The following is a 24,904-nucleotide window of genomic DNA, read 5'->3' as shown; positions in this document are numbered from 1 at the left end:
AAGACAATTTCCTAAATTGCACGGATGCTATAAAGTTTCGTACATATTACTGTTCTTGAACTTAAATAAAATTCTTGCTATTATTTGTAATTGCTATTATTTCAAAATAGAATAAATGTTCCTTGGAGCCAAAACCAAACATGTTTATTTAAAAGTGCATTGAACTGTACTTTTACCCGATAAAGATGAAAAATGCTTCACTTATTATCCTTTATTAATACTCTTTAACTAGCGAAAGATTAAAAAACTAAACACCAAAGAGAACGAGAGAGTTATTGTACCACCACTAACCGGAGTTTCATCTCCTAACAAAGATAATAATTCAAAGCCTCAGCTTGTGCCCGAATCTTAAAGCTTCTCCAAATTCCAATCCACCGTTCCTTCTGGAAGAGAGAAACCTACGCATATTTGGTTTCTTTACTTTTCGCCCTTTTATGAAGCACCAAAGAGAACGAGAAACATGCAAGTTGGAGTAGAACTAAAAAAAATACAAGAGAGGCAACATATTTGACCATTCATTTTCTCATCAGATGCATGAATCCATGCATGCAGATAATCTATTCATACTAATGAAATGACCATATCATTTTCGGCGACAAAAGAGATTACACTGCAACTAGTTCCTGAATCTCACTTCTCAAAAGAGGCGAAGGTGTCCTCGCCTTTTCTTTTCTTTTTTTCTTTTTTTTTTCCCTCTTTTTTGTCTCTTTCAACTGTGTAAATTTTCACCTCTTTGATCAAAAGACCAGACTGACGACTGTACATCTGGATTAGTAGAAAACAGACTTCCGATATGCGGGCTCACAGGGGTCGACGTTCCGGCCTCGAGAGTTCCATTTCGCACCCATTCGTTCCTGCGAATTGCAAAAGAAGAAATACGAAAACTTAGAACTCAGCCCTTTTTCCATTTCTTTTCTTAAGAAGGTAACCCAAAAAAGGAAACGAGGTGTTACCGAACTACAGCATTTATTTGCTGGAAATACAGTTTTGGCAAAATAAACCTACTGAGATTTATGAACTTAAATGAAATACAAATGGTAGAAAGAAGATCAGGAGAAAGACGGTCATTGAATAAATAAGCACAGGCAGAAGAAGATGGACCGATAACAGAGATCAACATAGTATAGCTCAAGGGCCGGTTCGGATATCTCCCCATATCCACTCGAGAAAATATTGTAGTGGGCTGATGGGAGGCATTAGCCGTAACGGGTAGAAGTAATCAATTCCTGGACATATCACCTACAGGCGGAATGTACTACTATCTCGAAAGAGCAGAATTACTAAGGCTACAAAAATAGCTGAAATTTAAAGTTTACACTGCAATTGCCAGAGTTGGCCGGCTCTCCACCTCAAGTTAAGACACGTTTAGCTATGTAACCCTTTTTCTATTCTCACTATAAAAAGCCAACTTATTTCCAATACGCCTCACCAAAAGTTAGCTATGTAACCCTTTTTCTATTCTCACTATAAAAAGCCAACTTATTTCCAATACGCCTCACCAAAAGCAGATCAACAGCATAATTCAAGGTCCAACCATCATACCAGCAAAGTGACTTCAGCCTTGTTTGGAAGTAGGAATATGTTATCCGGTGATAACTTATTCGGTACGAAGATTTCTTGTATAAATGGAAGGTTAAAGTTTAATTTTTGCAACTTGAATGGTCTTGGCATCCATGATTCGGTAAGGTAGCATATTTCACCTATACGAGATTATTTATCTTATTGAAAAAAATAACTTGACGACCGAATATGTTATTCCATTCTAAACATTTGATCACACTCCTAGCATCCAATAACAATAGAAAATCCTCGTACCAAATAGAATATCAATGGATAATTTATTCCGTCACCCAAACAGGGCCTTTTTTCTTAACATAGTAGCTATGTCTACAAGCAATTCTCATCTCCTATGTTGCACAGATACGGATACGGGGATACGGATACGACACGATACGGATACAGTAATACGGCAATTTCTAAAACTTCTAGAATACGATACGCGGGATATACTTAAATAAAATATTATTTTAAATATATTTAAATGTATGTTGATTATATGTAATGATATATTGAGAACAATTAGAATATCTAGACTATATTAAGGAATATATTCTAATATGCATTAACTTGTATAATTATTCTACATATGTTCATAAAAAAAGATAATCAATCATATAAAATAATAATTCAAAAAGTATCAAACCAACTATCATTCAACTTGATCAAATGATAACAACAATTATATAGTCGCACAAACTAGATAATTAGCCATTCAATATATATGTCTGATTTGTTAGTTCTATTATTAAAATAGTAATAAAAAAATATGCTAACAATTTAATAGAGAAGGAAAAAAAAATCATATTTTCTATAGCCTTTGTTGCTTAATACTAGGTTGACAAATTAGATGGAAGAGAGTAAATACTGTGTGAAGATAGAACGAGAGGGAGCGCCTTCTACCATTCAAGAACAAAAAGATAGATGAAATGACAAATTGAACAGATATTGGTGTTTTTCTCACTCTTTTCCTTCTTTCCAATAGGTTTGGACGTGAGCTTTTAAAAAAATTTTAAGTTTCAATCATTTTAGACCAAAAAAGAACCGGGCCGTGTCCCCCCCGTATCCCCCCGTATCCCTCACGTATCCGAGCCGTATCCGATATTTTTTTATTTTTTAAAAATGCCAGATACTTCATTCCCGTATCGGACACGTATCGGGCGCGTATCGGTATCCGATACGTATCCGATACGTATCCGGCATAAAATTTGAAGTATCCGTGCTTCATAGCTCATCTCTGATATCTTTATTTACCATTTCATGAATAAAGCATATGGTCTGTAAATAATGTTGTCTTACTGCACATTGATATCTTATTTTATTACACAACTGTAACCTAAACTGAAGATTTGTGAACAAAGCATAGATGCTAGCCTCTGTCCGTCAACATATGTTAACTGAATCTACCACTTCGCTCCCTTAAGCAATCTTATTACCAAGGAAAAGACTCATCCCATATAGGACACCTTAAGAACAATTGGTATGCATGAAGAATCACTACCGAGCACTTTGTAGAGAAATATTTCTTTATAGACGATCAAATCTATATTCTATAATCAGTGACCTTGGATAGACAACAAAGAAAGCAGCAGAAGCAAAAACAACATAGCTTCATATTCCAATTATACAGAACTGGGCGTAAACCGATTTCGACAGTTCTAACCAACTTTAAAACCAGGTAGTTCCTCCAATAATTTAATTACAATCATATTGTTTCCCAGAACTTCTAAGTCATCCTTGCTTCTCTTAAATGTCTAGCCATTTCTAAACGCCGAACGTCTTTACACACAAATCAGATTATGTAATGTCATTCCATTAAAGTTCCTTTGACTAATGAGGTCTGTAATAATCATGTAGCACACGACAAAAAACACTTTACCTTATCCAAGTTTATTACAAGTTAATGTGCAACATCGTCTTCAATTTCACCCACGAACATCAATCAAAATTCCAGACTGACCATATCCCATCTGTCACAGTATGCTTTATAGTACTAAATGTTGAGCTATAAAGGAAAAACTATACAAAAGAAGAAAAAAAATATGGTGAAGATGGTGATGTTGAAGATGAACCACAATACAAAGGGAAAAAAAAAGAATAGAGACATTCTCTAAAAGGTTGAGTGAAAGAATAAAGACATTCTATAAAAGGTTGAGCGGCTGCAAATGGAAGTGAATGAAAGAGATTTTTCTTCTTTTTCCTTTTTTTTCTTTAGAAAAGCCACTCCTCCAGATGGCTATGGCAGACCCTTTAACTTTTAATTCATAAAAAATCAGAGCAACTTTGTTGATATCCAATAAACAAAATATAACTACAGGGAATTTTTGAGAAAACTTCTTATATGGGTTTCCAAGTGTACAAGTTCTTAAGGCAACATGCTTTAATATCCATGACCACAAGTAAAAGTATACATATAAACAAGTATAAAATTAATATATCATAGGAAAGAAAAAAAAAGTGAGAGAGAGTGGAAGCTGCAAATTGCAACCTGGAAGGAACAGGAAGAAGACACAGAGAATAGAAAGCAATGACAGGGAAATATATCGATATAGATTGAGAATGATTAAGCATAAACAATGAACGATTTATAAGGCAGAATAATGCATCTGAGATCACGGAAAAAAAATGTATATGCCCTTTTCTGAACTTCACAGCAGGCTGTCTCCCTAAGTAGCCCTCGGCACAGTATGCACTGTGGCACCATCTGTGCTGACGCACAACACAGGTAACATGGACGATATATGGAGGGTTCATTAAATACTGGCGCATGCATCAACACACAGCAGAATCAACACAAAACAACAGGAATGGTCAGAAGTGGCTTTGTGGTAATCGGTAAAGATTAAGAAAGACAGACACCCCTTCCCCTCCAACCCCACAAAAAAAAGAGGAGCTTACAGAAGCGAAAAGGGGATACAATTTCCACAATCAAGTCTCCCAACCAAAAGATCGACTAGTTCAAAACCAAATGTCTTCTTTCCCTCGTGTGATTGGTGTTACTGTTAGTAGTTCCCAAACGACTATTAATTATTAAGATCCACAGCATTAAATGATGGCAAAGTAGGAGCAATAAAATTGGCTCAAAATAAGATATAGGTCACAAAGGATTTTAGTTATTTTAAATACAAGAATTTTGGGTTACTAACAGTTCTTGCTTCCGTAAAGAGGTTTTATTGAAATAAGTTAATAATTACTTTTCAATATGTAGAGTTCATTACTCTGAAGGAATGATAAGCAAAAGATTAACAAATTATACCATCACAAGCAACAGAATATGACTTTTGATCTTAAGAAAACACCTCATCTATCAAAGAGAAGTTTATCTTACAATGGTAAATAATAATTCTTACAAAACCCAGTAGTCAAGACAGCCTAGAATGTTTCATTACTGTTAAATAGTAATTCTTAAAATGCATGAGGGAACTTACTTGGGCCAACAATCAGCTTGAGATAGCTCAACAGGAAGGGTAGCTTCTGGTCTATTTGGGAATTCATAGGTCGCATTCTTGCACGCAATATTTTCCATTAGATTAAGTGGCAGGAAATGGCTTTCTTCCTCAACAGGCAATGGCTGGAATGGAGATTTCTGGGCCCATGGATTGTTGCCATTCAGATTAGGACTAAGAGGGCTGAAAGTCCCACCATTCTGCTGATTAACACCAGGAACAGCGCGAGGAGACCGAATCGCAGGAAGGGCATGATTGTCATTTGTAATTTGTGATATCATAGGGTTGTGGGACAAAGAGAGAACATTTTCTTGGCCAAATTTGTTCTGCCCTATAGGAAAAAACCAGCTGGAAGGCCCACCAGTGAATCCGAGCCCTTCCTGAGCAAGTGGAGTACCCCACATTTGCCATGTGCCTTGTTCGTTGAACGAATCGTGCATATTTGAAGCATTGAATTCCTGTGGCTTTGAAGAGCACGAAAACTGGCCAATTGTAGTGTTCTTTTCTTCAGAAACTCGAGACCTGGACAAAGGAGACTCAATAGGGGAAGGCTTATTCACTTCACCAGGAGAAGATACACTTTTCAGAGCAGAAGATGCTTCAGTCTTATCACTTGAAACAAACCCAGTACCTAGGTCCAAAGGAAAGTTATCCAATGATTCCGAAACTGGCCCAAGTAAGGCAATGGCATCTGCATCAAAACATGGGTCCTCGAAAAGTTCTGGTTCTTCTGATATCAAAGTTGGCCCTGGCTCTTTGATAGCAGGAAACATGGGTCCAGCTGTGAAGTGAGAGAAAGAAGGGCTACTAAATGGCCCATTTATTGGAGGATATGCATGGCAAGGCGTAGATTGTCGAAAACCCATTTGACTATCAAGAGGATAGTTAGGCAGCAATCTTTGATTTGTTAATTTAACACTATGAGGTTCTAAATTTCCATGCTGGTTTTGACAACTAGAGGAACTCATGTCGGGATATGGAGAAACAGCAGGAGAACCAGTAAACAGATGATGCCATGATTTTTTCGGGGCAGTTGTTCGCGGTTGCACATCCGAACTTACCTGATAGGAGTTACAAAACATTAAGAAAAATAAAGAACACATATATGAACTATGTATGACTTACACATTGCATACTCTAAACAAAGAAAAAACATTTACTTGTCTGGACCAGACTTACAGGTCGATTTAGGCTGGCCCCACCAATCCTGTCATCTCCAGTTGAAGAAGATTTTGTGAGCATTTGCGCAGCAGATTGAGCATCCCTTTTGATTGCATAGCTGTGCTCATTGAACCCAACAGCCGATTTACTTACCTTGTTACCAGCAGCAGAGGAGCTCTGATTATTTCTCCTGAAAAAGGGGTTACCGGGGAAACCTCTAGACGAAGTTAAAAAATTGTCCGCCATGTGACCAAAATACTTGGGCTTACTCGTCATCACCTTATTCCCATAACTACTATCCATCGAATGCAACTTAGCGTTCTCCGCATTGCCTTTGTGAAAATTCGGCCTCTCGTTCTCACCCTTCTTGTCGAATTCGCGCTTCCTTTCACTTTCCCTACTCGACCTCCTCTCAACATCCTCAACGTCAGAATTGCTCTTGCTAGAGCCTTTATCCTTCTCTTTCCTTCTCTCTTGCCTCCTTCTCTCCGCCTCCTTCCTGCTCTCTCTTTCTCCGACAGGAGTTGCACCTTTAGATCGCTCCTCAGCTTCCATCTTCTCGTCGCGCAATTTCCTCCTTTCTTCCACCAACCTCGCGACCTCCTCTCTCTGCTTTCTTTCTTCCTCCTCTAGCATCTCCTTCTCCAACCTAGCCTGCCTCTTCTCTTCAGCCTTCCTTCTTGCTTTCTCCCCTCTGCTCTCATGCGAATTCCCTTCACTCTCCCCTCTCTTCGATAAACCCTTATTATCCCCATCCGAAGAGCCGTCCTCTCCAGATCCAAACCTGAAAACCTTTCTGCAGAGCCATCCCACACTCGAGAAAAAGCACGAGAGCAGCGTGAAGGCAGAGACCACTGCGCCCGAATACGACTTCTCCGTCGAACACCGATCGTCGAACCAGTGACGGGGATCGGGACCGACCCAATTTCCGGCACCATCAGTAGGCCAATCCTGGTTGCAAATCCATCCGCTCTTCGCACCGGGAATATCCAAGACGGGCCTTTTAGAAACATGGCCACAGCAGGTGCACATGAAGCGGCCGCCAGGGGGGTTCTGGTCGCGGTACGGGGTGAGGCAATTCCGGCAGCGGCGCGTGGCCGTCTTGCGCAGCTTCTGCAGCTCGAGGGCTTGCGCCCGCCGCCGCTCGCGGAGGCGGGCGGATCGGCGGGCACGCCAGATGGAGAGACGGGGCAAGAGGATCTCGTACCAAAAGAGGGTTAGCAAGAGGACGGAGACGCAGGCGAGGCGCGGCGAGGTGACCTCAAATCGGAACCCAGGGGGGAGGAGCTGGGAGAAGGCCCAGAGGAGAATGAGAGGAAGCACCAGCCATGGGAGCATGGTGGCGACCCGCCGCGACCACCTCTGGACCACGCAGAGTATACACATTATCCAGGAAACCCTAGACGCCCAACCGAATCGCAGCCGAATAGCAAGTGATCGATCGCCAGAGCCCTAAATTATACACAGGAACCGCGAAAAACCCTAGAATCGGAAGGGGACGGGGGGGTGTCCTCCTTCAGGCGCTTCGTCTCCCTCGCCCGCGATTCCGATCCAGCGTGAAATGGGTAGAGCTTCCGTAGGGAAGAGGGCGCGGCGTAGAATCCCCAAATCCCCCCAATCCAGAAGCAATCGAGTTGCGTGAAACCCTAACCCTAATTCGCCCTCTCTTCTTCGAATCTCGGAGCCGTGACCAGAGCTCGAAACCCCAGGCGAAGCAAACCCTAAGGGGGGAGAGAGAAAGAGAGAGTGGGGGCGCGTGGGTGGGGGAGATCAAATGGTGGGGAGGGATCGGAGGAGGCGGTGTACGGAGTCGAGGTCGTTCATGGCGAAAACCCTAGCGTTCGGAGAAAATGGCTTCGGAGAGAGAGAGAGAGAGAGAGAGAGAGAGAGAGACGAAGAGAAAAAGATAAAGAGACCATTTCTTTCATTTTTTATTTAGTATTTTATTTTATATGTTTTTTTTTTGTTTTATCCATTTTGTTCCTTTTTTTTTTTAATTCTCGTTTCACTTGTCCTTTTCTTTTTTTTTTCTTTTTTTTGGTGAACATGTAAGGACGACCCCTCCAACTATATTATCGTTTGAACTAGCCCCGTAGACTTTATTTTTTTAATTAATATTTTTTAGCTTTTAATTTTTTTTTAAATTAGGTAATTTCAAACAAATAATCTGAAATTTTAGTGACACTAGTTACAGATATTTTCATCAAACTTTAACAATTTTAAAGACTTTTTAATAAATAAAATAAAATTTATTAATAATTCACAGTTAATAGATCTATAAAATTAAATAAATTTGTAACTCAACACTAACTCAAATGACACAGGAAACTAAAAAATAAAAATACCAACTTGCTAGTTCAAGTGGTGTGTATGTTGAGGAATATATCATAGAGATAGAAAGATTTGATCTCCCAAAAAAAATTATAAATTGAATACAAAAAATTTCAGGGACCTTTTACAAAATCGACTATAGTGAGTTCTCGCCTGTAATTTTTCTTTTTTTTTTTTCTTTGTTGTTCAAATGTTCCGACAGCTTGTTTGTTAAGTTTCCCTCTAAGTGAGAGTAGAAAAGAATAATAGATTTGTATGAGCATTGAATATATATATATATATATATATATATATATATAATTATGTTATTATACTATTTATTGAACGGAGCTTCGCCGTACTATAGTCTTGTTTCGATCTAGATGTATTCAAATTAACGATTCATCGTTAAATATTATCTAGCGTATATGAAATTCTTAGAATAAAATTTTAGTGTTCTTCAATATAATTTACTTAGTAAGTAAATTATGGTTAAATACGGGTAAATTAAATAATCTTTAAAATTTAAGTAAAAACTTTTGAATTCAAGGATCAAGAATGTTGAACTTGATTAGATAGTTTAAAGTATTTTCTATCAAAAATTTAAATAAATTTAGATCTTTACGTCGTAAACTACTAAACTGCCATAGTAGCCATTGAAATTTGATAATTTTGAAACGCTTTGATCATAAAGTAAACTATGTCGAAAAAATATAAAATTTCATTTCTAAAAACTTCAAATACCCTAAATCAGTTTTAACCGTATGAATCATTAATTTGAATATTCTAAGGTTGAAAATAAGACTATATTATTGGAGCCCCGATACTATAAATGGTATAGGAGCCTAGCGCTGCTCTCTCTCTCTTTCTCTCTCTCTCTATATATATATATATATATAATGATAATAATTAATAAATAAGAGCTTCTTTAGGGACAAAATTGAAATAAATCCATATGAAAGGTGCCCAATGTCCTTGTATTAAAATCCTACCTTTCTCATTAAATGTTCTTTTCTTATTTGTTCTAAAAAAATTAATAGATTACATTGGACGAGTTGAAGCAGAAGGGTTGTAAAAATGAAGAGCATACAATTCGCCCTCAAATACCTGCTTAGCCTAAAGGTGACAATTCAATTTGGTGCGGTGTTCGCATTTAATAGAATAATAACTCATCAAATTAACTTAACAACTTAGGTCTAAAAATCTATTATTACTTATCGTGTCGCATCGGGTCATTTCTAAATGAGATATGTTCATTTATTACTTCTCTATAGTGTTTGGATCCAAGTTAAATACGCAACCAGATACCTTAGTTTTTTTGTTTTTTTTTTTTTTTTTTTGAGAGAGAGAGAGAGAGGGGTAGCACGTTATCTGCTTCGTTTATTTCATTTATTTTAATTAGAAAATAAAATTAGCTGGAAATGTGAATCAACTAAGATTCGAACTTGGGTCTCGAATACCAACCACCAAATCCTTTGCCACTTGCTCTAGGAATGGTCGGTATAAGTTAATTTTTTAGTCTCAGTTTTTGAGGTTCCGCTTTTTATATAATAAGAAACTACTAGTAATATTTTCGACAAAGACGTTGTTAATGTTTTTTTTTCATAAATATATTTAAACAGTACTTTCATAAATGCTCAGGATGCAATAGGTAGCACTATTCAACAAAGTTTTAATTAATAGGAAAAACTTCAAAAACCCCCCTTGTGGTTTCGTAGATTTTCATTGTGCCCCCCTGTGATTTAAAATGTATCAATTTGCCCCCATGTGGTTTCTTTTTTCTCTTTTTTTTATCAATTTCATTAATTTTTTTTTCTTAAATCAGTGATAAAGTTAAAATTAAAGGGTACTAAAGTGAATATTTAATAAATCTAGATGGGCATCTGAAGTTTTTTGTATATAATTTAATAAAATATTAACGAAAAAGCTACCGAAAAGATAAAACGAAACCACAGAGGGACAATTTGATACAGTTTAAACTACAGGGAAGCAAAGTGAAAAACTACAAAACCACGGGAGGGTTTTTGAAGTTTTCCCTAATTAATAGCTTTTCCATTAAAGTCTTAAGAGCTACACACATGTTCTCTTCTAAAAATAGAGATATGAGTGGGGCTCTATGATATTAAATAAGTGTGAGCAAAATCATATTTAAATTTTTCTCTTTTTGGGTCAAATTTCAGTGTGAACTGTGAGCTCCAGTCTCAACTGATAATAATTGCTTAAATTCTTTTTTCTGAATAATAGGAGGACTAGGAGTTCCCTTTTTCACAAATAGAAACAAAATAGATTTTTAAAAAAAAAAAAACACACATTTATTAGTTTTACAAATAGTTCTCATTAGATCTTATTTGTGGCTTAAATTTCAACAATTGAATTGATCAAATTGTACCATTTAATCTTTCTAATAAGTGACAGTATCATTATCAATCATTATTTATAGTTAATTGATACTTAGTTCATCGAAAATTAGATCCCAATTGCAAATTCTACTACATACTTTTTCTTTTTTTTTTTGTCTAACGCACTAAAAATCACTTCTCAATCGTAGGAATCAAAATTTTCTATCATTCAAATTCTCAAATAGTGTAAAGATAATAGAATGTAACAAAATAACTCATATTGCAATTTACTTAATAATTTGAGAATTAAAGTACAACAAATTAAAGTTAGAAACTAAAATACAATCCACACAATAGTTTGAGGTATATTTGTATAATTTACTCTACATAGTGCATGAGTATGTGTACTCCTTTTTTTTTTTTTTTGGATAAGAAGAGTTGTTGCGTGTGGATTGGGTTTGGATCACACGCTTGGGATTTTTTTTTTTTTTCCTAATTAGTAACGTGAAAAAGGGTTTCACATGACTTAGGGCTAGGTGGACACAAATAGAGACACACTAGTGGAATAATAAATCCATGTAATATATGGAGACACCTCAACTATAGGTCTTTTTGAAATTTTGAATGTTTTAAAATTAAGTAGTATAATAAGAAAAAAATTTAAGGATTTCATCGAATTCAAGGATGAAATATGAATAACTGATAATTAAAAGGCTAAAAAAGAATGATAATTTTCAATAAAATTTTTAACGAAAGAAAATATTATAATTCAGTTTACAAAAATTCCAAAGTAATTAAAACTTGAGGGGGTTTGAGGAGGTTCTACCACTCATGTGAACTCGACCTAACCATTTAATGTGGTTTGATCCTTTCACACACACCACTCGTGAAACCTATTACATATTGTATGGCATTGAGTGATTGGTCAGAAGAAAAAAAAAAAAAAAAAAAAAAAAAAAAGAGGGTTTAAGATTTTCCCTAATTTGACTTTAGGATTTCGGTTGTGATGTGACTTTTGAATTCTTCATCATTTGCCCAAAGATGCTGGGGCAAGTACAGATTACTATTATTATTATTGTTGCTATTTAAAAAACTGTTTGATTTTACTGTGTCCGGCAGTGTGGACCGAAGTACTAATCAGCTATCTTAAAAATATGTTCTAATAAGAAGGACGCACTCATCATACTTACGGATCAGCCACAATACTCACGCGAGTCTGAATGTTGGATGTATGTCAATTTTTTTATTGTTACGTCTATTAAAAATCAGAGTCCTATTCGACTTATTAGGCTCAATCTAATTCAATTTATTAAATTTTTGGATTAATTATTACAGAACAAAAAGTTGAATCTATTTTAACCAATACACTGTATTATTACTTGAGCTTTCGAGGTTTAAGAACTTTTTTGTTTTTTGGTACCGCAAAAGCTCAAAATGCTCTCGTTCGTCAAAAAATCGCTTAGAATCTGCATTGTCAGAAGCAAAATCAGAAGCCAAGCCAAACAAGTCTTGATTGCACGGAAAGCTCAGCGGAGTACAAATTTAAGGTTGCAGAATAAATCTGCAATCGACAATCAATATTTTTGGTAAATAAAAATATTTAACAGAAATTAATCTCCTCATTCAAGTTCTATTTTAGGAGAGGAATGGATAATCAACAAGAATTTTCCTTAAATTTTTTTAAAAAAATCATAACAACCCATTTTTGCTCTCATTTAAGGAGACTAGAAACATAGACAAATCCATATGGGGCTTCCTTAGGATGCAAACCAATTTCACATCCTCAAATATGTTGAAAATAAAAAGGTGACAAGGGACATTTGCCCTTTAAACTTACATATGAATAGTGTGCTCATTGGGACCTACTACAGCAAAATAATAACTCTCTCATAAAACTCATCAAATTGTTTAAGACCAATGCCTACTGTACACAAGAACGGAAAGGCTCTTTTCATCTTCCCCTCAAAATTTAAAACAGCTAAATAAACTGTCGTGAATATATACAACAAGGCTCCCCGATGCCGTTGCGGTTTGTGTTTCTTCTTTCGACGTTGTCGTGTTACTGTTTCTTAGCCTTTGGATGAAGCAGCATACTGTACCCTCTGCGACGAAAGGAGACAAAAGTGTTATAGCTTTCTTAGTCCACCGATGCAAAATGAATAAAATCTCGAACAGTTAAATCACTTATGGCCTGTTTGTTTACGTGTAAGTGATTTTCAAGTTGAAAATGGCTTTCAGTTAAACTGAAGTTCATGTGAGAAAATTTTTTTTTTTTCACTGTTGTTTGTCTGAAAGTAAGTCGATGACTTTGGAATTATAATTATCCAACATTTCTATTTATTTTACTAAAATTTTTTACACTAGTGCATCAATTTTTATTCTTTTTTTCTGTATCTTTCTCTCCTATACTGGACTTTGGCACAACCTGTGGCGAAGTCACTCATGGCGTTTTGGAAAAGTGGAGTTACAAGAGAATTTAATTTATGGCAAACCACGGAAGTAGACATATACGGCCGAAAACAACTTCACCCCCCTCCAGTTTCGGTAAAACAAACATGCTCCTATAGGATGTGACTTAAAAGAAAAGCTTAACATACCTATTTGATTATCTTAACAGAATCTAGTGTATAGAAGAAGCTTGAAGCTTTGCAAGGTTTGTTTGCTGCCGACCCAAATGGAATGCTGTGAGCAGCCATAGGAAACATAGCTGAAATTGCAAGAAACAAGATTAGAATGATCATAAAACAATATAATTAATATTGTTCAATACAATGTAATAGTCTATGAGATCGCAATTTTGTTTCCTCCTAATTATCATAATTACTCCATTTAAATTTTAGGCTATATCTCTTCTACATACATAAATGGACGAGTTGGATGGGAGATCATATTTTACTCTCTTTGTCCTTGCATTCACCGATGGCAACCTCCAGTCAAATACCACACCATTGTTAGTTGAATCGATTCCAGTTAAGAGGATTCCGAAAGGTAGTATGTGAAATTATCCACCGCGATAGTGCTGGTCTTTTAAGGCCGTTGACCATTAAAACATATGGAAGTAAATCTTTTCATGAGAAGTCAAGAAGTGAGTTGTAAATGGACTTGTGTTAAGCAGCATAGGGGTGGCATAAAGTGCAAAGAAATCAGAAGCTTAGGAAATAGTAGCTAAGAATCAACAGCGTAAATAGAGAAGATGAAATAAACAACCTGAGAAACATACATGATCATTTCAGTTTGCTCTCTAATATATCTATAGTAAGGAGTATGAGACATACTGGTAATGCATAGAGAGAAACCATAGAAGCCCTGCTGTTGAGGTTGCCAAATAGCAGTTTATATATTCCAGCAGCAGCTGCATCGCCAAGTCTTTGAACAATAACATCTATACAGACCTGAAACAAAAGTTCCAGATATAATTATCTTTCATCATAACTCCAAAGACCTAATAACTTTCAATAACCTAATTAACAAGGCCAAAACATCTAGATGACAAAACGTCCAGAAATGTATTACACTGCAGGCCAATAATTGTATGGGCAGGCCATACTTTAGCTACTTCAAAATTTGCAAGAACTATAGGACGGTTATTACCTTCGCTTTGTACTTTTCATCTTGTGAGACAACTGTGAACAAGAGTTCCCTTCCAGGTCTTGCTACCACATATGTTGTCACCTGCAAGGCAGAGAAATAATTTTAACATAACCATTTTAAACATCTTCAAAGCTGTATATTTCTTAAAGTTTGCGAGTGAAAATAATCCCTTTTGAACATCTTCAAAGCTGATTCATCAACTCAACATAGTAATTGTCAATAACATAGGATAAATGAGCAGCATAATACTAAGTACTTCGAACATTAGGTCCAAATCTTCTTCCTTAGGGAGGCAAAAATGCATAGCCCGTCCATAATAATTTATTAGCATATTTTTAATAGATCTCAACTGTCTATCCCACCTTATATATGAACAAACTTGGTATATCCTTCATTGATCAAATACTGCTACAGCACAATACAGAGGACAAAATTTCTATGCCATGGGATCTTCAAGCAGTGGATGAATAATAACAGATTCAACATTACAGAGAGCGATATATTTCAAGCCTACACATTCGTCAATTGTATCCTTCTCATGGTAGCAACATGGTTTCAATTGGCAAAGGAAATATCCCAATATCAATTTAAAGCAAATTAATATGTAACTAGCTCTTTTGTCGGGATATTATATATATTCCTTTATCCTTTCAAAAAGGAACTGTTACATTCAACTTTGCTTTTGGAAGAAACAGACTGCATATTCACTTTTGCCACTGGAAAGAACTACATGCCACAGAAGCCAACAATAATAAACTATAAAGTTCCTTAAAATCAAGTTTAACGGCGATGGTACAAAAAGAAGTTTCCCCATTCCAAGTTCCAACTTCCAAGGATGTTTAGACACTACATATCAATAGTGATTGGGCATTAAGATTAAATGGCAACCAACTTTAGTAAGAACAAAAACCATGTTTACATGTTTGTTTTTCAAGCATTAAATACTTGATCTTACAAACATTTTGACCTCAATAAAAATGCCCAATTAATTCCCAATTCGTACCTTCCGAAGAGTTTCAGATATGGCAACAGCAATCCAGGTTGGCCATACAGCAAGACCAACCAAATTGGAAATTGCAACAAATGGGGCTGAACAAATAGCCACAGTAACTCCAGCAACCGTGAGTATGCGTCCCTGAGGTGTTTAGTAGAGAAGTGGTATCAGGAGTTAATTACGTTGCTTACAACAATCTCCAAGAAAACCATCTAGTTGCTTATAAGCACGCATGACGACTATGATTATACGATGGCCTAATAACAAGTAATAAGTTGGATCATAAAAGTACTTCTCGTGCTTTTCACACAGCAATTAGGTAACCAAGTAATTTCTTTTTCTGTTCTTAAGAATTTTATACATAAAGATATACTGCACAGTCAAGGAAGAAAAAGAAATACCGTTAAAGTAAGTTGCCCGGCAAGGATGAAAACAGCGATGAAGCTGTTTATCAGTGCAAACAATCTTCTTCTGGCAAGCGAGCTTGTAACAGTCATAGCGATTATTGTTACTTTCTGCAATTGATAATATGACCTCTACATTAGAATTTATTACCAGATGTACTATGACAATTAGAAGAAAAATACTTAAACCTTGGTTGAACAACTCTTAATTTTACACCAACATGTAATTGAAATAAACAATTTATTGTATAATTATTATTATGTACATATTCATAGTTTGTTTATTAATGACAAGATACAAACTAAATACCTGGAAATAAAATAAGGAAGATACGACTGCACTCAGCCACAGAAATAAGGACACATACAGGAGATAAGTTGATGAGAGTATCAACCAAAACCCTTCAAACATGATGAAAAGCTGGGGCTTAAGTTTATCTGTTGGTAATCTAGGTGAAGAGGCTACTAAAGAAGACGTCTCATCCTCAATCTTTGCATTCTGATCTTCAGTATCTTGTCTACACAGAAAAAAGAAAAGTAAACCCTATGTAATTTAAACAATCACAAAAATAAAAGATATGAATATCGTAAAATGTCAAATATCACCAAAATAAAAAATCAAGGAAAACCTTCTGACATGAATTCTTATATTCGCGAATGGAAACAATTTATACACAAAGGCCAAAGAGACTATGTACCTGATGACAGATAATTCTTCAGAACCGCGATGAGCATCATGGTTGATTCCTTTTGATGATTGCGCAGCAAGCTCCATCAAGAGAGCAGAAAAGAGGAGCAAAACTGAGATGAAGAAAGAGTTGGTGAAACTTCTATTTCATGGGTTAGCAAACGGTGCCAAGTTTAACATATGATAATAAAAGAAAAGCACATATACATGGTCCAAGCCATGCCATGCTTGCTGCGAATAATGAACCACATAGCTGCCCAAGTGTTGCACCAGCACCAATGAAACCGAACAATCTTGAACCTGACTAAACACAAAAGAAAAATAAGACATAGTAAGTGCCTTTTTTACCTTAATTCTGGGAGAGCTTCTGTACTTCATAAACAGAAACCAGGTATTTGGCAAAAGAAAAGTTAGGAGCTTCCAGTGTGCCAGTGTGGCAGGAAGTAGAAGCTCTGGGCCTGAAAAGCAGAAGCTTGAATCTAAAGCTTTTGCTTCTAGCTGTAGCAAAGCTGTTAAGAGGATTTCAATGAGAAAAAGAAATAAATTATTTCTCAAACAGCTCTATTCAAACTGACTTCTGTGGAAGCTCCATCCAAGCCGAATAGGCCCGAATTGCCATTTTAATCACTATAAGTACCTCATTGTCCATAACATCAATAACCCTCGCCCAGGTTGAAGAGATTGTAACAAGGTTAAGCAAAGCAACCTTCAGAAGAAAAATTGACTTCCCAGTCAAACATCAAGCTTTTTTCACAGATGAATAAAGATACAAAAAGTTAAAAAGCATACCCAGAGAAACAAGCATATCCTCACTATAATGTAGAACAACCCGTGATTACCCCATTGTGTAGAATTATTTTGACCATCTTTACTAGAATTGAGCTTCTCATCTGCAGGTAGAGGTGAGTTCAAATCTGAGACCTACGTAAGAAATTGTTCATCAGCTCATTTATATTATTAGCAAAATCATCAAAATTACGCACGTGTTGTCGTTATTCACCTTAGGCTGGAAAGGTAAACGTCCAGGTGAAGAGGCGTACCAAAGAACAAAGAATATAAGAAGGGATATGCTGAAAAATCTGTGTATCATAACCAGCGCCTAAAATTTGAGGCAGATAAGTCACTTGCTAATATCAACCCAACAAACATAATAGATGCAAACATAATAGTTATCATATCATATTGAGGAAACAAATAACATAGAAGGGTAAATGTCTAAACGAAAAGCAGAATATGCAATAGTTAAGTTTGCTACTCTAATGAGTTGCATTGATGGCATATTACTCTATTGAATACAGCCTTGGAGAAGAAGATTAATACTACTAATTATTCTATAATCTAAAGTGTTGATTGGATCATGTTACTTCATAATCAACATCGAAACTCTATCGCTACATCCGAATGATATAGATAAAAAATAACAGTGACAATCCCTGATGGGAAAAGATACTACTCTTTGTTTTATCTTTTGTATTGTTTCAGTGAGCTATTTCGTTAAAGTAGCTTCTTTTTTACTAATACCACTACTATCTTCAGATAAGAGATTAAAAATTGCATCTTTTAATTTGTGAATTGATAAGTTTTTAATCTTTCATAGAGATGATGAACACAAAATGAGTTCCTAATCCTTGTTTCGGTTTCAAATTGCTCCTTTTCCCACCTCCAAACTGTTTTGACTCAAAATTGCTTCCTTTAAGTGAAAATAGCCAAAATGCGCACCAAACCAATCCAAAAAAAAATGGAAATAAATTAAGGGATAATAAATGTTTGATAGAAGAGATGGGTAAGAATACGAATTGGTGAGAAAACATACCCTCGATTTGGAGAGATTGGGCAAGGAAAAAATTAGGGTTGAGACGGGAGCGGCGACGAGGGTTAGGAGAAGCGAGCCCACGAAGAGACCGGGGAGATTGCTCAATCCGAGAGAGATCGCGCCCTCGTCCCGTAGTGGTAGGATCACAAAATACGCGCTCAAAATCTGTAAAAAAAATTACGTTTAAACACGGAATTAAAACATCGGAAAATCGAAAAAAAGGGGAAGAGATCGAATTGGGGATGGATTTGGGGGTGAGGGGGGGATCGAACTCACGAAGAAGAAGGTGGTGGCGGAGTGGATCAGGGAGGGGATCTCGTGGGGATGGACGGTCACGATCGAGGCCACGATCGCCTCGATCCGAGCGCGCATCCCCATGCTCTTCGCGCGCGAACGCGCGCACCCTAGAGAGAGAGAGAGAGAGAATGCTATGAGAGAGAGAGAGAGAGAGAGAGAGAGAGAGAGGAATCGAATGCTCCTCCCACGAGGAGTTCATAGAAGAGTTCATGGAGGAGAAAGGAACGAGGAGTTACTCCGTGGCCCAGGTCCACCACGTCATTGTGCACCTGTTATTATTACATAGATCACTCATTTAGTCATTTTTGGGTAAAAATGTATGGCGACCCCCTCACGCTATATTCAATTCTGAAATAAGCCCCTCAACTGTAAATATATTTTGTAGACCATTTAGCTTTTGCTTTTTTTAGAATTATATGATTCTAGCCAAGTTAAAAATTTTATCAAATTTATCAACAGTCACATCAAATCTTAACAGTCTAAACTAATTGAGAATTTTTAACTTAATTAATTTTAAAATCTCAAATTGAAAAAAAAAAATTAAAGAGGTGTCAACCAAAAATAAAATAAAATAAAATTGATGACTATATTTCAGAACCTCCTATATTTGAGAGAGTCTCCATACATTTTTACAAAAATAATCTCCATACATTTTTACAAAAATAAGTTATGGTGTTCTACAGCTGTTATCACTTATCAGAGCGTATTAATGTCATATGTGGAAAACCCGGTTCATGCAAAAAGTTTTTCGTTCTGTAGAGGGTCCAAATTCTCCCCCAACGTCCTCGTTGACTCAGAGGGGAAAAAAATTATTAATTTAACCTCCATATTCCTAAAATACCTTTCTAAACTTTCCATTAATAAACTTTAAGATTAAACGAAAATTTGAAAAAAAGTAAAAAATCCATGAAAATATTTTCGACAACCAGAAATAAATTAAATATTTTTAAAATTTTGAAAGATATATTAGATATTATCTCTTTATCATAAGATACTTGCCACAGAAAGAAGCAGAAAATACATAATGGCAAACAAAGTAGCTACTACTGATTAAATTGTTTATACACATAGATAGAATTCGTGTAGCAAAAGCACTAAAGCAATGTACCAGAACATGCGGCGCGACACTTTATATACAAACCAGGTCTTAAGAATACTAGGCAAAATAATAGTTACACAATGTGTGAAAACTATCCATGGGAGAGATTTCATGATAAAAATAAACTCCGCAACTGTTATCTTTTCCTTCTTCAAAGCCGTTTTTTCTCTTCTTCATGCTTCAGCCACGAATGTCGCCGCTTCCTGTTCGATCGAGGGAAGAGATAACTGTTGGCTAGCTTTACAGGCGTGGATGGAGGCGCAAAGATCGTTCGTCTCGAGGAACTTCTCGCCGTTAACTAGGATGAGAGGACCATATTGCAAAACCACCCTCTTGCACTGTTTAAGGAATGGTCAAAAAGCATTTACTTTTTAAAATTGCAGAGGAATTGGTTAAGCCTGATTCAAGTAAAACAAAGGAACCCTAGTCTTATTGAGGAAAAGAAAAAAGAAAACAAGTTTAGGTATTCTACAACTTCGTATATGCTAGAAATTCTAAAAGATTCAAAATGGAAACACCGGTTCTTAAAGACTAAAACAATGACATATTTATAGTACTTGATACTTCCGAATTTAAATATGGAATAATATGGATTCTACTAGCATTGGAAGTATACGGCTAACAAAGTTTACCTCTTTGACATAATTTTCCATCTTGTTGCATTCCTTGAGAAGCATTTGAATTATCTCGAGCTGCCAATTTGGAATGAACGGAAAAAGCAAAAAAGTTAGGCATTTCAACGACGAAAAAGCCCCAGCAATAAATTCATATGGCTAGCATGAGAGAGTAATGATCTTTGCAGACAGTTCGCCAGTAATCTGCAAGTGCTAGCATACTTGTACTCTGATGATTGAGGACCAAAACAAACACCTCGAAATGCACAAACAGAGAAGAAGAATATTTAAGCGAAAGAATCAACAAAAGAATGAAAATTGATATAACAAATCAAACTTAGCAAAGGAAGCTTTTGGAAAAGGAGAGAAACCACTCTCAATAACCGTAAACAACAAAAGCATACAATTCATATAAAAAAATTGATAAGTTAAGAAACATATAACCTACCGTGTGACATCGATCTGCGAATAGAGTGCTAAAAACACACCGTGAAATGAGCCGAAGTTGAATGATGCAACTATATAAGTTTTTTCCTTCTAGAGAAGAGCAAGAGCTCGATTTGATCTACTTAAAACTTTTTCAACATAATATAGCGACCTCACTCAACGATATCTAGTTTTTTAATATTCAAAAGAAGGTAAAAAAAAAAATATGCTGGTTTAGATAAAAGTAATCAAGAAAATGAAACAGCAGTACCTGGGAATCAGGATCTTTCAGTTTCTCGAGCACTTCTTCAACTAAATGGTGGCAAAACACGCAGGTACTGTTGCTCCTTGGAAGAGAGATATACGTACTCCCCTCACAGAGGTTTACCTTTCTGCAGAACTCCTCCGGACGTATGTTTCCAATCTCAACAAAGAAAAGAGTTGCATAGTAGTCCACCAACATAACACACTGAGAGAAACCATACGTGGAAATATTAGAAAAAACCTTGGTAAACCTCATTGACCAAGAGAGCTGATTGATACGTTCCATCAAATAGATGTAGTTCAACGAGTAATTGGACTATTTGACAAAGTGAAACTATCAACCTGTTGTTCGAAAGACTTCAGCTCGGCGCATGCTTGATGAAGGGTCTGGATTATCTCTTCCTGAGTCTTGTTCTGACTAAAGTAATCAACAGCCTGAGCAGTGAAGTTTTCACACATAGAACAGACTAGCTCGTTTCGCTCAAGTGCTTCAGGGACTTTATTCTCAATCTGAGTCTCAAGGACTATTTCGGTAACTGCAAGCATGAAACACAACTATCACCTTGCACTCATAAGGGAATTCAATTCTGCAAGAAATTAATGACTATCATTATGTTGGGTGATAAGCGCTGATAGAGAAGAGTCTAAGCGTTTGCATGAGAAAAATGAACTTTATTATAAAAAGTATCGGATTGAGAATTTTCAAAGATAAACCTCAGATAAAACTTTTTCTTGCAAAACAGCATTTGATACAGCTAGAGCAGAGGGCAATAAATTTAAAAAAATTAAAATTTGAAAGAGAAGTTCAATTCGTCGATATTTTCCCACAATCAGTGCCTCAGAGATGTTTTTAGATTAACAATATTCAAGTATTTCCTGCTAATCGAGATGTTGAAAGTCCTAAGAAAGATCCTGTATATATAACTTCTTGGTGCTTGTAAGTTCTAAGAAAGAAAAGAAGAGTTAGATGAGGCAAAAACTTCAATGAAATAGATTGTAGCATAACTAGTGATCTACACACATACTCGATTATGAGATTACATTGGCACGTAATTACACAAAGAAATCTGGCCATATACTGTAGCCAGTATAGCTTACGACTGCGAAGACGTAAGCGCTGATACATATTTCGACTTGTACTGTTTTAAATTCAAAAATATATGAAATAAAAGTAAAGGAATTATGATTAGAACAGGTGTGTGCCGAAAACAAATGCATAATTAAACCAACATAATCCTCAGACCAACTAACAATTAGTACTAGTCACTAAATTGCTGTATAGACAGTTATTCTTTTCAGTTGAGCAAAATAAAGGAAATTTACACAGCACTATAAGAAAGGAAACTGAAACATATCGTGCCGTACTTATAATATCAGCGGTCACGAAACTTCTCGCATCGGCAATTGTCCAACTGAAAAGCAGTGCAAGGAACAAGAATTTCGCTCTCAAACTCATTTTCTCCTGTTCAACACAAGTTAATTCGTTAGTCGTACAACTATAATTGGTTATCACTAACTCATAAAAAGATATTAGATCTAGTATAATGGACGTAGTCACCGGTGCTTGCCGAAAAACTACGGCGATTTGAGCGTTTTAGTTTACTCAAAGCTCTCTTAACAACTTTCATGACTACAATTGTTAACCCTTTTCCATATCAATTCGTGGAAATTTTTTAATGTAGAATAAAATAATTAAGGAAAAATTTGCACTCAATCTAGGGTTTGACTAAACTCTTCTTTCATTTTTATTTCAATTGAACCCTCATTTTTTTGATAAAAACATATAGAGCTTACCTGAACTATGGACAATTTTGAGTTGGCTACTCAATCATTCAAAATTTTAAATTGACTATCCAACCTTTCAATTTATTTGATTTAAGTCAGTCAAAAACACATTTGCTTCAAAATTTGAATGCGTCATGTATCTTTACAAATTTGGTTAGTACACTTCATATAATTCTCACAACTATATATTTACTAAAGTGAATAATTAGCTTAAATTTTGAAGTTAAGGTACCATCCAAACAAATCGAAAGCCGGGGTAGTAAAATTAAAATTTTGAAAGATTGGCTAGCCAATTCAAAATGGTTCCTACTTCATGTAAATTCTGCACGTTTTTACATTTTTTTCCCCCTTTAAATTGACACTCCTTCAACTGTAATTTTTTTATTTTTGAATGATTCTAGTCCCTTATTAAGCATTACGTTAAAATTAACCGCGATTTCGTTAAATTTAATGGCTTTAACCGCTTTTAGGCAAATGAACCAACATGTTTCTTACCACAAGTAAGGGCACATACCTAATAAAGCCATCAAATTTAACAAAATCCCCAATTTGCAAATCAAAACAGCAAAAGTTTAAGAAGAGCCAATTTAAAATAACAATAAAAATAATAAAAACGAGGTATTATTTCAAGTTGGATCCATAAGAAGGGGTCTCAAAACAATTTTACTACTACGATTTTAGCTTGAGTTCCTAAACGGGATTTCATGCCTAAATTAAACAACTCTTTTTTTTTTCCCGTTAAATCACGATCGAATTGATCTACTGAAAAGCAAAAAAAAAAAAAAAATCNCCGCACAAGATAATCTCGAAGAGATCTGAAAATAATTTTACCTAAGAGGATACGAAGAGCTGTGAGAAAAAAAAAAAAAAGAAAAAAAAAAGAAGCTGGATAAGAGCTTCACCGACAAGCCCAAAGCGATTTTCCGTGTAGCAAATGGACTCTTCGAGAGGAAGGAGAGAGAGAGAGAGAGAGAGAGAGGAAAAGGAGGCGAAGAGATAAATAAAATGAGAGAGAGAAAAAAAAAGAGGGGAGAGGGATTTGTGGAGGGTGGTGGGGCCCGCGGTTTCAATTGTGGTGTTGTTTGATTGCTTTGTACATAGATTTTAAATATGGATACAACAGAGCGGATCTTAGCGATAGTAAGAGCATCTGTTTTACTGACAGATCATAATATATTCAAAATAGATTAAAATATATTATTTATTATTATTTTTTTTAATATACTCCTTACATGATCTTACGTTATTCTAAAATATTCCTACAGTTATCACCCGTTAAGTTAACTTAGATTAAACGCGAGTTAAATATCTACTAGAATTTAAAAAAATCAAAATGCCTCTTTTATTCTTAACTTAAAAGCATATACGAAATATTGGTGATGGTAAAAAAGTATACTTGAAAAGACTAAAAATTAAAGAATACTTTTTATGCCCCTAACAAATAAGAAAAGTCGGTTGATAGTAAAAGAGTATATTTGAAAGGACAAAATAGTTATTTTATACAGATAATAGTTATTGTTAATCGTTCATTAACAGAATTTAACTCTAAAAATATATTTGAAATAGGATGGAACGTAAAAAAAATATTTTGCCTTCTAAAAAAAATAAACCAGAAAATTAAAATTTTTTTAGGAATATATAAGCAATTGCTCCTAATTTTTATTATATAATTTATCTTTACTTACTACGTGGGGTGGCGACTATAAATATTCAGTTTTATTATTTGATTTTTCATAGTTTTACCATCGGTTTAAATTCAAAACTTTTAAAATAGCACAATATTTTGCTAACTTTATGCCGAAATCAGTTACAAATAATAATAAGGCTAAATTACATAAAACTTTTCTGTCAAAATTCGATTTTTCACTTCCCCCCATATCATTTAAAAACCTACATTTTAACTCCTTGTAAAAATAAAAAATGTTCACAGGGGGGTACGGTGTGTAAAATGACCATTTTGCCCCTCACTATTTTCGTCTCCTCCCTCATCTTCCTCAACCGCCGCCTCCATCGGCCGCGATTCACACCTCGATCGGCCGCGATTTCTTTCCATTTTCTTCTCCACCTGCTCCCTTTCTTCTCCTGCACCCTCGCCACCCCCTCGATTTCGGCGACA

At 35.7% G+C, this 24,904-nt stretch overlaps 3 protein-coding genes across 3 annotated transcripts; all 3 read right to left on the bottom strand.

Moving 5' to 3' along the window:
- Positions 458-8,066, bottom strand: LOC109719350 (stress response protein nst1-like). The gene is made up of 3 exons (XM_020245955.1): positions 6,183-8,066; positions 4,986-6,064; positions 458-854 (listed from the first exon to the last, which is right to left on the bottom strand). Exons 1-3 carry the CDS (start codon positions 7,548-7,550, stop codon positions 710-712), a joined length of 2,592 nt encoding a protein of 863 aa, XP_020101544.1. The 5' UTR covers positions 7,551-8,066; the 3' UTR covers positions 458-709.
- Positions 12,489-18,768, bottom strand: LOC109719786. The gene is made up of 14 exons (XM_020246599.1): positions 18,580-18,768; positions 18,304-18,468; positions 17,491-17,589; positions 17,280-17,411; positions 17,128-17,196; positions 16,698-16,794; positions 16,501-16,603; positions 16,113-16,320; positions 15,800-15,913; positions 15,408-15,539; positions 14,405-14,485; positions 14,089-14,205; positions 13,411-13,520; positions 12,489-12,915 (listed from the first exon to the last, which is right to left on the bottom strand). The coding sequence occupies exons 1-13, from the start codon at positions 18,679-18,681 to the stop codon at positions 13,434-13,436; spliced, it is 1,506 nt and encodes a 501-aa protein (XP_020102188.1). The 5' UTR covers positions 18,682-18,768; the 3' UTR covers positions 12,489-12,915; positions 13,411-13,433.
- On the bottom strand, positions 19,619-23,794 carry LOC109719416 (prosaposin-like). The gene is made up of 6 exons (XM_020246084.1): positions 23,691-23,794; positions 22,369-22,465; positions 21,346-21,539; positions 21,011-21,208; positions 20,332-20,391; positions 19,619-20,037 (listed from the first exon to the last, which is right to left on the bottom strand). The coding sequence occupies exons 2-6, from the start codon at positions 22,457-22,459 to the stop codon at positions 19,873-19,875; spliced, it is 708 nt and encodes a 235-aa protein (XP_020101673.1). The 5' UTR covers positions 22,460-22,465; positions 23,691-23,794; the 3' UTR covers positions 19,619-19,872.

Source organism: Ananas comosus, linkage group 13, assembly GCF_001540865.1.
Source record: "Ananas comosus cultivar F153 linkage group 13, ASM154086v1, whole genome shotgun sequence".
Classification (NCBI taxonomy): Eukaryota; Viridiplantae; Streptophyta; class Magnoliopsida; order Poales; family Bromeliaceae; genus Ananas; species Ananas comosus.
This window is presented reverse-complemented; position numbering and strand designations above follow the sequence as displayed.

Coding starts and splice junctions, on each gene's coding strand:
- LOC109719416 (XM_020246084.1), bottom strand. CDS start 22,459: ATGAGTTTGAGAGCGAAATTCTTGTTCCTTGCACTGCTTTTCAGTTGG. Junction 20,392..21,010: donor TGAAAGATCCTGATTCCCAG/GTACTGCTGTTT, acceptor CCAAATTGGCAG/CTCGAGATAATTCAAATGCT. Junction 20,038..20,331: donor TGGAAAATTATGTCAAAGAG/GTAAACTTTGTT, acceptor TTCCTTAAACAG/TGCAAGAGGGTGGTTTTGCA.
- LOC109719350 (XM_020245955.1), bottom strand. CDS start 7,550: ATGTGTATACTCTGCGTGGTCCAGAGGTGGTCGCGGCGGGTCGCCACC. Junction 6,065..6,182: donor GGGCCAGCCTAAATCGACCT/GTAAGTCTGGTC, acceptor AACTCCTATCAG/GTAAGTTCGGATGTGCAACC. Junction 855..4,985: donor CAAGCTGATTGTTGGCCCAA/GTAAGTTCCCTC, acceptor TGCAATTCGCAG/GAACGAATGGGTGCGAAATG.
- LOC109719786 (XM_020246599.1), bottom strand. CDS start 18,681: ATGGGGATGCGCGCTCGGATCGAGGCGATCGTGGCCTCGATCGTGACC. Junction 17,590..18,303: donor CCAATCTCTCCAAATCGAGG/GTATGTTTTCTC, acceptor CTCAAATTTTAG/GCGCTGGTTATGATACACAG. Junction 17,412..17,490: donor GTTTACCTTTCCAGCCTAAG/GTGAATAACGAC, acceptor TTTCTTACGTAG/GTCTCAGATTTGAACTCACC.